The sequence below is a fragment of the Microtus ochrogaster genome, chromosome 6, assembly GCF_000317375.1.
Source record: "Microtus ochrogaster isolate Prairie Vole_2 chromosome 6, MicOch1.0, whole genome shotgun sequence".
Classification (NCBI taxonomy): Eukaryota; Metazoa; Chordata; class Mammalia; order Rodentia; family Cricetidae; genus Microtus; species Microtus ochrogaster.
Window position 1 is genome coordinate 67427435 of NC_022013.1, and position 12674 is coordinate 67440108.

The window sequence follows — 12674 nt, forward strand, 5'->3', positions numbered from 1 at the left end:
TCTCTCTCTCTCTCTCTCTCTCTCTCTCTCTCTCTCTCTCTCTCTCTCTGACTTGGTCCTCACAGTGTAGCCTAGGATAACTGAAATTTAATGGTCATCAGTTCTTCTGTCTTGGCCTCCCCAGAGCTAGGATTACTTAGAGTTGTGTACCCACACACTCAGTAGGACCATGTAGAAGGAGCTTCAGGCAGGCCTGCTTTTCATCCTGCCTGGCTCCCGCATGGCTAGCTTTACACGGGAAATAACAACACACAAATTGTATTCATTTAAACACTGCCTGGCCCATTCTATCTATCCACTTCTTGGCTAACTCTCATATTTTGATTAACCCACTTCTATTAATGCGTGTAGCACCATGAGGTGGTGGCTTACCAGGAAGATTCTAACCTGCATCCATCTGGGAGAGGAGAGCTATGGCGTCTGCCTCATTGCCTTCTTCCCAGCATTTTGTTCTGTCTACTCCGCCCACCTAATTTTCTGCCCTATTAAAAGGCCAAGGCAGTCTCTTTATTAACCAATGAAAGTAACACATAGACAGATGACCCTCCTACATCAGGATCAAGGCTTTGTATACTCTTCACTCACTGACTGAGGGCTGATGCAACCAATGAGATCCATAGAACAAAGAATTTTTATAGCTTTAAATTGTGAATAAATTAAAGTTACCCAACCCTCACATACACTGAAATCCAAGTGTTGGCTTAACCAGACTTAGACGGAGGACACATTGGGCAGTTCAGTTGCTCCTGGATTTTTGTCATCTCAGGCTTTTTAACTTTTAATATGCTTTCTGTAGAAGGCTCTAGAACATTCTAGAAGCTTCAGAGAATGAGCCCCAGTCTCGTTGGCCTGCTCTTGAAAGTTTCTCAGTGGTTGCACTTTATTTTAGGACCTGTTGTGTGTCAACCCCTTGCAAACTTCCTAGCTCAACCTTCACAGACAAAAGTTCCACAGTGCTTGGTGTCACCTGCCACTGTCACTCATTCCCGTGAATGTCAGTGTCTGCAGACAGAGTGCCTCTGACACTTACAGAGACATGATGGCAGAGGTCTGATGTAGATGGCAGAGTAAGAGGTACCCAAAAGAATTCACTTATCCCCAAAGTGCTCCCCATGCATGCTCACATGGGGATGATGATCCCTGCTGCCAAGTTATGTTACCAGTTTCTCTATTCTTCTAGAATAATTATGCTTGAGGGGGAAAAAAAGATTCTGATTAATTAAACCTGTCTTTGTAGTGGATTTGGAAACAGATTTTTACTGAACATTTAATCTGATTGCATAATAAAAAGTAAGCTTCATTCATGGTAAAACTATGAATAATATACAATCTTAGAAGATTTTCTGGCTACTTTTCACTTGGGTTTCTTTCAGAGTCAAGGGAAAATCTATAAAACCACCAAGTACCTACCACTGTGGTAAGACTGCTTGTATTGACCACTCAGGGATGACCTGGTTATTTGGACTTGGTCCAAATAAAATTCTTAGTTACTTTGGTTGTGAGTTTATTCCAGTTTTGGTTTACCTTGCCTAGTTCTCAATGTTTCTGTTTGAAAAGAAAACAAGAGAAAAACAAAAAGAAAACCTCTTCCACCCCCAAACTAGCACACACAGTTTATGAACATGAACGTATCAGGTCAGGCTGTTCAAGGGACAGCCTCTCAAGGGGTTCTCAGCTCAATGGATTTCATTCAACTCAATTCTTGGAGCTCATTTTTTCTGAGGCAGGCACCGGATGAACTGGGAATTCAGAATTTATGCTCATGATCTGTAGTTAATGGATATTAGAACTGATTTTTACTAATACAAAACCAATAGTTGGACTCTATTGTTATCTATTCTAGTTATCTCCCTATGTATAGTGTTTTTGTTTAGAAAAATTGGTTTTAAAATTTGAAGTTCGCAAACCAGTTAAAATCTATATAGCAAATCAGTTATAGCAGTCAGCTTCTTCTAACTTCAGAGTTCGCTTTCATGCGGCCTTGTTTCCAGCAGTAACATAAAGGAGACCATAGACAGGAGCCAATGCTTCAGTGAATACCCATGGCTTACAAAGCCTGTGATGGCTTCACCATGAAGAACTGGATTCTCCCCAGAGCAGGTGGCAACAACACAATCTGTTGCTTCCAGAATCCAGGGCAGAGTGTCCACATCCTAGAGCGTTCGGGCACTGGAGACAGAGTCCCAGCACGCTTTGCAGATGGATGGCCATAGACCAGTATAGTTGTTCTCTATCCATGGGCCTTAGAACTCTTCATCATTTTACTATGGTGAGGTTTTTTTTTTTCTATAGGAGCAGTCAACAAAAGCAACGTGGTAACAGCAAGTACTTCCATCCAGCTCCTGGATGAACGGAAATCTCCCGTGGTGGCAGGTAACCAATGATTTTGGTCATCAAGTGTGTTATAAGCAGGGCTTCTGTTTTGTCTAGCAAGCTCACACCCCGAAAGGTAGGTTTCAAAAAGAGAAAAACAAACATTTCTCCTTCGGCTCTGCGCTAGCTCTTTCACACTGAGGTGCTAGCATAGTTTTCTCAACCTGTAGTTTGCGACCCTTTTGGGGATTGAACAACCCTTTCACGGGGGTCACCTGAGAACATCCTGTATATCAGTATTTACGTTACAAATTGCAACAGTAGCAAAGCTACAGTTATGAAGTACCAATGAAATAATTTTATGGTTGGGGGTCACCACAACATGAAGGACTGTATTAAAGGGTTGTAGCATTAAGAAGGTTGAGAACCACTATTCTAAAGGCTCATGGGGCTGTATGCAAAAGAAGGAATCCTTCCCAGTGTCCCTGTTGAATCTGAGCCCAGGGGAAATAGTTGGAAAATATAGTGAGAATTTCCTAACAGCAGGTAAAGCTTGAGGAATACCGCAAGGATCATGATTATATATATATATAATTTATATTATATAAATTATAGGGTTTTTTTTCAATATATTAGCACACATAGCCTGAAATATGGCCTTCTCCTCAGAGACCAAGAAGCATGCACAGGTGCTGGGTCTGTGAGCAGGGGAAAGCTAAAACATTTTACAATTAAGACTTGGGTTGTCAAGGAAGCCTTTTCTCTGCTCTCATCCTATAGGAGCCCCAGCCACCGCCTATGGCTGGCTGGCATTAGTACTGAAGGGCTGGAATCTGCCACAGTTCTCCTATAAAGGCTTAAGACCATGCCTGGCACATAGTCCATTCTTAATCCACCATTTCTGGATCCATCAGTTGATGGATGTGTGAGATGTGCCAAGCACTCTCCTGATCCGAACTATGTTTACCAAAGGGAGTCATTTGTTTTGGAGGCAGCCTCCCTCATGGAGCTGGACTTGAGAGTGACTTTGAACCCCCACGCCTATGTCTGCGTGCTGTGGTAATTTGTAGAAAGAGGGCCGAAGGGAGCAGAGGAGCAGAGCTGACTGCAGCACTTGCTCTTTGCTGGGAATCACTGCTGTTCCCTCCACTTCCTTTCTGACAGGGCCTGTGCATCATAATTATATTAGCAGGGGGCTGAACGATCAGAGGACAGCCACTCTGGTTATCCTTGGGTTATTGGATATGACAAGGAAGACGGTCTTATGTGTTTGACCTGCAGCTTATCTTGAACTAGGCAGACCTACAATTAATCAGACTGCAGATAGGGGCTCTGAGGATTCATGGCCTCTGTCTTCAAATACTGTCACTTCATGCCTCATGTTCCTTGAGGAAAGCAGGAGATAGGGTCATTTTGCTCAGCAAGATTTATTTTTGCTTCAAGGAGGTCAGACTTGCTTACCTCTGGGCTGTTCCAGCCAGCTAATTCTGGAGGCATGTTATCTTCTGGGGGTTAGAGTCATAGACAACAGATGTCTGTCCAAGGCAAGGTCAGGCAAAAGCAGCCCATCTGGTTCAGAATTTCTCTTAAAAATTCTTCCTGTGGGTCTTTTCTTCAGTGACCATAATGGGTGTTCCAGGTCGCTTCTAAAGTCACCTATCCCAGCCACCTCTGTCCCAGTTAAAAAGGGATGTTCAAATATGAGCAAAAGTTTACTGTTATACAAGTGTATATGCCCTGGCCTGGAAACAGTGCATCCAAGCTAACAGGGAGTACATAATTTGCAAATCATTTGCTGGTCTATTATTGAGTTACACAGCTGACCAGAGAATGTGGGTAGGTGACCGTTTGGCTCACCTTGCGGGGATAGGCAAGGCATCTCTGACTTGTTGTTTCTAAGTGTGTATCAAGTGGTGTTCATATTCGACAGATAATTACAGAGCAAAGCCAAGAAAGAAGGTTGCCTGGGGAACTGTATTTAGTTTGGACCTTTTAAATTGGGTGACTACTGACCTTCTTTTCCCAACTGTGTTTGGGAGACGTGAAATAAAACAGCCTCACTTGGCTTTGATCTTGAAGACTGCTGTGGACGCAGCCCCATGATGGCAGTGACCTCAGGGGGACCTTCCTCTCTCCCAGAGTAGAACAGCCTCTTCAATTCATGCCCTGCCTCCATGGACTTTGTTCCAACTCTCATGTCAATCACCAGGGGACGAGGGTCTGGAACAATCCACTCCGTGTTTTCCTCCAATTACTCAGATACTGTTTACCATTATGAAATTAAAGGGGCCTTTTTAGTTGGAGAGGCAGCCTTGTTTTGGCAGATGAAGATGAACTTGTGAGCAGGCCTGGTCTCCTTTAGCAGGCCTCTGGCAGCAGATGGGACACAGCCGACCAGCAGGAATTTAGGGTCCCAGTGAAATCCTTGCAGTTGAGACTTAACTGGAAGAAAAGGTGTACAACCTTGCAAATAGTTCCTAGACCATCTCTTTCCCCACACTGAGAGGCTGCCCCTTTGCACAGCCTGACCTCATGTTCGTGTTCGTTAGCTATGTGTGCTAGTTTGGGGGAATAAAGAGGTTTTCTCCTTGCCTTTTCTTGTTTTCTTTTTCAAACAAAAACATTGAGATACTCATCTGTCAATGCCACCTTTGAAGAAAGGCCAGTTGGAGTGGGCAAGATTCCACTTGTGCATCAGGCTCGGTGTATAAGCAGGCTCCATCCATCTTCTGGGCCTCTGACAGTACTTCCCAGCCTCCTCTCGAGGACCTTGCCAACTTTCCAGCTGCCAGCAGTGTGCCTCGCTTACCTAATTGCTTTCTCAGGGCAACAGGAGACATGACAGGGCCTACCCGGTCTCTCCAGAGCTTTGGAAACTCCTGTGTGTGTGTCAAGACGTTAATCCATTTTGCTGTTAGGATGAGACATACAAACATTGGAATGTAAGGTCTGCTTGAATTTGCCAGTCGTCTTGAACCTTGCTCAGTTCATTGTCCTGGGTCAGTAACGGTCTAAGTCAGGGTTGAGATTGTTAGTTTCTGCCTTATTCTCACTTCGGAGATAGCATAAGAGAACAAAGAGGAAAATACATGTATATGAAGAGATGCAAAAAAAACCAGGATGTATAGGAATGGTGCATTTTCACCTTCTGTTTCATTTGGTTACTCACTTACTCATTCATTCATTTATTCATTCATTCCATAGGACAGGACTCCTGCTTTTGCCAGGCACTCGACTTATCAATGAATAATAACTATATCTGTGTTCCATCCTCACCATGTGCATAAAACAGCAGCAATTTTTAATTTTAATAGCAATATGGAGGGCAAGAGAGATGGTTCAGCAGGTAAGAGCACACCATCCTTATGGCCCGAGTTCAACCCCTGGAACACATGCACACACATATCATAGTAATAATAAATAAAAAAAATTAAAAGCCATGACTTCGTAGGACTAGTGAATTTAAAAGCTGTGTAGTCTTCTGGAGGTTCTAAAAGCCAAGGATTGTGCTTGTCTTTCTTTCTCCCACTAAACCATGGCCAGCTGAGGGTTTAGACTGTGGTGGACAGACCTCAGTGAAAAATTACAAACAAATCGAGATCACAGAAACCCGCTTGACCCAACTTACTAATTTGCCAGCTCAGGATCCATAAATTATCTAGAGCACGTTGGTATAGTTCTCTACTGGGCTCTCAGTAGGGGAGGCCCACCTTTCTCTGCAGAACTGTCTCTGCCATACAAGGGTGGATAATAACATGCATGGTGTGTGTCGGGGGGAGATGGGGGGACCTTGAGACACCAGATGGTGAAATGGTGAAAGGGGTGGCCCTGCTGGGGACTCCTCCTGAATTGTTTGTCCTGCCTTCCTAATCACTGGATAGAATCTGACAAATACAATATTCCTAACCTCAGCTACTCAGATTTCTGGAAAAAAAATGGTTTTTGCATGTGTACGTCCTCGGCTGGGGCATGTGCAGAGAAGCATGTGCGTATTCGTGGGGAGGCCTGGGGTTGAAGTAAGATACTGTTTTAGTTAGGGTTTCTCTTGCTGTGAAGAGACATCATGACAACTCACTCTTATAAAGGAAAACATTTAGTTGTGTGGCTTATAGTTTCAGGTTCAGTCTATTGTCATCATGGTGGGACACGGTGGCATGTAGGTAGGCATGCTGTTAGAGAAAGAGCTTAGAGTCCTACATCTTGACTCTGTAGGCAACAGGAAGTTATCTGCATCACTAGGCATAACTTGAGCATAGGAAACCTGAAAGCCCACCCCCACAGTGACACACTCCCTCCAATAAGACCATACCTACTCCAACAAAGCCATGTCTCCTAATTTGGCTTCTCACTAGGAGTTTATGGGGCCAGCTACATTCAAACTACCCCAGATACTTTCTTTGGTCCCTCTCTATTGCGTGTATTAGGGTAGACTCTGGTTGAGTCTGGACCTGGTGTTTTGCTTTGTTAAGCTAATCAGCTGGCTTCAGGAATCCTCATGTCCACCATCACCATACACTTTCCACAGAGATGCTCACGACCAGACTCTAGTGCACACACCTGCAGAGCAGCTGGCTTGCCTGATGGTCAATCACTCCAGTTCAGACTTCTGCATTTTTAAATATTATTAAAATTTTAAAATAATTAAATAAGACTTTAATTTTTTAATAATTAATTAAGACTTATTAGCAGCTTGTTATTATTATATCGCTCTGAAATGTACATTTAAACCCATCAAAATCTAAAGTTGGTGCACTAGTGTTTCATTTGACCTCTTACACACTTGCGGGACATATGTGGGGGACATGACCTGAATAAGTTATTCAAGGCCTATGGGCTTTGTTGTCCCTTGCTTTACAGGAGTACAGGATCCACAGGCCAGATAAAAGAGCCACGGTACACAACTACAAGTCAGAGATTCTCACTGGCAAAATTTGAGTTCACGCCACAATCGCACCATCCCATGACGTGAATGTTTTAAGGATAGAGAAATCATTTGCTGCCCCATTCAAATGGCATCGATAAACCAAAAGTCATCTTTTCACGGAAGTCTTAGTATCTGATGTTAAGTGTTAGACTAGCAGCTAATTATAATCTTCACAAAAACTTAGACATTAAATTCATTTATCACACTACAACTTTTTAAATAATAATTTCATTGAGGTATGACACCCCCAAATTCACTGCCTTTAAGCTGTGAAGGACAATGCTTTTAGTAGATTGGAAGATGGGCCTGACCCTCCAGCTCACTCCTGAGCGAGGAACATGGATTTCATTAGATTCTCTCACAAGGAAAATTTCAAACTGTGGGTTATGTGGTCTCATCTGCATAATTCAAGGCAGTGTAATGAAGGGGAAGATTTCATTTTAAACAGATAATTAGGAACGTGATTGATTAGCGCCATTAGCCATTAGCTATTGTCAGGTAAGTGCTATTTAAACGAAGTGTAGTGTGTAAGATGGGCCCTCGTTAGTGTTGTGTGAGTAATCTTCCCAAAACCTTCCCAGCAAATGTCCGTCGTCCTTGACCTCATTCCTTCAGTGGAATCTCACAAAGAGCTAACTACATCTCAGGAATTCGGGGTCAAGCCTGCCGCGGGTAAACCTCTGGTTTGTGAAATCCTAGCAAAGGAAGTGTTTTTTTTATCATTTAAAAAAATGCATATTGGGAGTAGGGAGCTAGCTCAGTCAGTATAGTGCAAGGAAATACATTTGGTCTCTAGAACCCATATAAAAATGCCAGATGTGCTTGCTTAGCATAAGCAGGGAATCCCAGGTTCTGGGAAAGCAAGGACAGGAGGAGAGCTAGGGCTCCCTGGCCAGCCTTGCCATCCTGATACATAGATTCAGACCGCGGGAAGGCCTTGTCACAAAAGAACTAGGCAGATGGTTTCTGAGGAACCTCTCAGGCAGGCATATATACATGCACATGCATCTGCCATCCAAATGTACATACAGGCACGTGTGCATGTGTGCGCACACACACAATCAGAGAGAAAGAATTGTTACCACTGGTTAGAATGCACTACTGGCATTTCCTAGGTGAAGGGCAAAAATGGTGTCAAGCATCCAAAAGAACAATTTGGCCACTGATCCAAAACAAAGAATGATCTGGTTGAAAATGTCAAGAGTAGTGAGCTAGAAACTGGCTTAACATGAGCACGATGATTAAACCTCTCAATAGGTACACATTTCTTTCCTGGTGGTACCTAGAGCTGAACATGTGCTTGTGAGCAATCCTATAAAAGGCAGTGTGGAATAAATGAGGAGAGTTCTAGTTGGGCTATCAACGAGGGTATATCTGTCCAGGGCAGAATCCTTCCCCTCCATTGCTCTCCTAAGGGTACCACTGCCAAGGGAGAGCTTCCCTTTGTGCGGGAGATAGAGAAGCACTAAGTCTTACAGCGATGAGAAGGAGGCAAGTGAACGTAAGAAAGGGGAGGGAAAGAAGAAAAAATACTCTTGAGAAATCAGAGCCAAACAAAGATTAAGTGTGGTTGTCGGTGGCAAAGAGAATGAAGTCACTTGCCTTCCCAAACATGTGTACGGACGGGTATGTGGTGAGGGCGATGCCTCTAGTTTCGAGGTGGCCAGGGAGAGACTTGAGTGGAAGCCTGAAGGATGAGATACCCAGCATGCAAATCTGTGGGAAGGGCTCTCAGGGAGAAGCAACCCCCTTCTCCAAGGATTGTGAATGGGTTTGGGATGAGATCCCTTATACACATACACGTCTCTGGTTGGCATTCGGAGACCCGAATGATGCAGTTTGAGGGTATTTAGTGGACTCTTACCAGAGGGCTCACAGGCAGGTGAGGAGGGAGCCCAGGAGGAGACGGAAATCCACATCCTGTCTTCGCTCTGAATTACGACAGCAGCAAATCTCATGTCAATGGATTTGAGATGAGTTGGAGCCTGCGCTCTGTTTAGTATCTGCAGCAGAATTTCCGAGTTAGGACTGTCCTTCAGAACAGCTGCTCTGCGAGGTGCAGAAGTCTGTAAAGAGCTCGCATTCAGGGTCACCACTCAAGAAGTAAAAATAGCCCAAGTCCCTAGGAGCCAGAGCCTCTGGGTTAGCTCTCTAGGGCACTGCTCCCAAGGGCGACATAGCTTCAGAAACTTTACCAGAGAAGAAAACACATCATCTGCTCAAAACTCAGCTGCAGCAGAGTGCCCAGGGTGACAGGTTCTCACAGCACCCAGCTGAGAATTAGCAAGCTAGGCACTTCTCTCTGAATTCCTGGTAGAGCTGTATATTAGAGTTAGTGTTAATTAAATATTTGGAAGTCAGCACAAAGCTTCCCCCTTTCTCACTCCGATAGGGGCCTTTTTTCTCATGCATACCTTTTTTTTCACATGTATACCAAAGTATAGGGTGCTTTGGTTAGATTTCCTAAAGAGCCATCCCTCCACCCCCCACCCCCCCCTCAGGCGTTGTTCTCTGTGCAATCTTGCCTGGGGGCATCTTATTGTGATATAGTTATATTTATTATTACTGTCTTTTAAAAACATTATGGCTTTGAATGCTTGTGTATAGGTATATGTATGCATACTCCGGACCCTTAGAGCCCAAAGAGGGCATCCTTTGGAGCTGTAGTTACAGACAATTGTGAGCCATTTCCCTACTGACCAGTGCTGAGCGTCCATCTGATCGTGAGCTTTTTGGCCCTTGGTGCCTCTTTTCTAGGGAGATGTCTATTTAAAGCTTTTGCCTGTATTTAAATGACAATGGTTTGTCATTTTGCTATGTGGTATGAGCTCTTTACATTATCTAGATAGAAGAGCATTGTGGCTTATCTGCTGTCTGTTTCTGCAAATAAAGTTGTCTTGGCACCTCTTTCAGCTGAAGATACTTTCTTACCAAAATGAAAAAGCTGGGAAGTTGGTTAGAAACTGTATGGACCACAACACACACACACAAAAATGTTGGCTGCTTAGCTCTTTCCAAAAAGCAAAACAAAACAAAACAAACAAACAAACCCTCACTAACACTTTTATAAGATGGAAATGTCACACAGTCTTGTTTAAAACAAAACCACACAAAAGGTCACCTCCTCTTCACCCACCTCTTTCATCATGATCTAATAGAAATGAGGTGCTATTGGAATCGGGTCATGTACACGAATGTTGACATAGAGTTTCATGCATCAGAATTTGTCCGTCAGTTGTACCTGGTTGTATGTGGTTATACGGAAATCCTAACCAAAGGTCCTAAGGTTCCTAAAAGTACACAATCTCCTGTCAGTCCCAGCAGCAACTTACTTAATCTTCACTCTGATTCATAAACCGTGGACAAGTGCTCTCTTTACGATGCAGAGGAGTAAGCCTTACACAGCCTGTGATTAGAAAGAAACAGCATGATCACAACCTTTTGTCGCCAAAGATCACACTCACTGCCAGTTCTTGGAGTCTCTTTTGGGTAAGAATCTTCAGTTGGATGTGTGGTGGCAGAGGCAGGCAGATCTCTGTGAGTTCAAGACCAGCTTGGTCTATAAGAGCTAGTTCCAGGACAGGCTCCCAAATTACAGAGAAATCCTGTCTTGAAAAATTAATAAAATATAGAAGCTCCAGTTGATGGCAGGATCAATAACTGGCTGTCATCCACACTTCAAGTCATGGGAGATGGGAGTATATATCTTTTTTAACAATCAGGAGAGATTTCAGAGTGGAAGCATAGGGAATGGGTATTTAAGTATTTTTCTTTGTAAAGCCTTCGGCCCTCCTGAACTCAGCTGAGCTAGTCAGACTTAACCCAAAATGAGTTTGCAGTTGTTAGTATTCATTTATGATGTAGCATCACTAATGCTTTTATGCTGTACAGTCCTCTCTTGTGCTTTTTCCAGATCTTTCTACAACCCACAGCGGTCAGGTTCTGTGATGACACCAAGCCGTTTCCACATTAGACAGGCCCAAATCGACCCTCTGCGAGCCCCTCTTCTTGTTCTGTGCCAGCTCCCTACTTGGTGCTTCCCCTCCCTTGCCCTTCAATATTCTGGTCCTTCCTAGTCCGACTCGTTCATCTCTCTAGCTTATAAACACCAGAGACTGCAGAGCTCCCCCTCTGCGTCCTCCCCATCACCAAGGTTCTGAGCATCATGCAGACACTGGTGATGATCCCAGCTAGACATTCCTAGGTTGGCTCCCTTCGCTCATTCCTGCCACAACCTCCATCCCCTACTGTACCCTAGCCCCTAGTTTACTTTAAATCAAACTGTAGTCCTATCATAATTTTTCCATAAGATTTTAGTATAGATCTTTAAATGGTAGAGACCTCTTTGTATCCTCAGATGACATGGTACTGTACCTAAAAATAAGAATTTCTAATGTATCTAATTTCTGGTTGCCTCAAATGTGCCATCTTATTCATTGTCCCATTGATTTGAATCAGGGTCTTAAAGCTGTTCCTTCTTTAAATTTTATTTATTTGTTTATATTTATTTATGTATGGGTCCATGTGTGTGCTACACCTTTTGTATAGAGGTCAGAGGACAACTTCTTTCACTGTGTGAGCCCCAGGGATCCAAACCAGGTCATCAAACTCAGCAGCAGGCATGAGCCATCTCACTGGTCCCTGAAATCATTTTTAATTCTCTTTTCTTCCTACCCAACTTTTGATCCAGTGCATTATTGTTAAATGACGGCTAGCATCTCTTCACTTGCACAGCCTACCCTTGGCTCTGCCCACATGCTCTTTTCTCTGGTTCTGTCTTCTCGGAACCCTCACCATCTTAGTCGAGGCTATTGGGAGCCAAAGCAATCATGTCCAAGACAAATAATATCCCATGTCTCCTTCATTCAAAACTCTGTTGACTTCCCAATTTACTCAGAGGCAAAAGCCTGAATCTTCAGCATAGTCCGTGTAGAGGGGAAAGAAATGAAGGGAACAAGAGAGGATAATGGGAGCAGACAAATAGCACGTTTCTTTCATGTGAAAAATCCAGGATCAGCATACATGCAGGCATGCATTTATAGATATGAACCATAAAAGTGGAAAGGGGATTTTCTGAGGGAGGAGGGGAACCAATAGGAGAGGGGAGGGGGGTCAGGAGAGGGTACAGGGAATGAGCTTGAGTAAAGCACGGTGAAACGTGTGCAAAGAGATCAAACCAGAGTGATACACGTGTGTAAAGATGTCATAACAAAACCATTGTTTTGTATGCTAGCCAAAACTGTTAGTTTCAAACGCTGAGCCAGGCAGTGGTGGCACGTGCCTTTAATTCCAGCACTTGGGAGACAGAGACAGGCAGATCTCTCTGAGTTCAAGGCTAGCCTGGTCTACAGAGTGAGTTCCAGGACAGACTCCAAAGCTACAGAGAAACCCTGTCTCAAAAAACAAAATAACCAAAAAAGATTATAAATAGATAGAT

General features: G+C 43.7%; 1 protein-coding gene across 2 annotated transcripts in view; it reads left to right on the forward strand.

Annotated features, from left to right (window-relative positions):
• Cacna2d3 (calcium voltage-gated channel auxiliary subunit alpha2delta 3) overlaps positions 1-12674 on the forward strand; it is an 833716-nt gene that overhangs the window by 684664 nt on the left and 136378 nt on the right. For both annotated transcript variants that reach the window (XM_005348768.3, XM_005348769.3), the window contains one exon: positions 2293-2373. In XM_005348768.3, coding sequence (XP_005348825.1) covers positions 2293-2373 — 81 coding nt within the window. The remainder of the gene's footprint in view (positions 1-2292; positions 2374-12674) is intronic.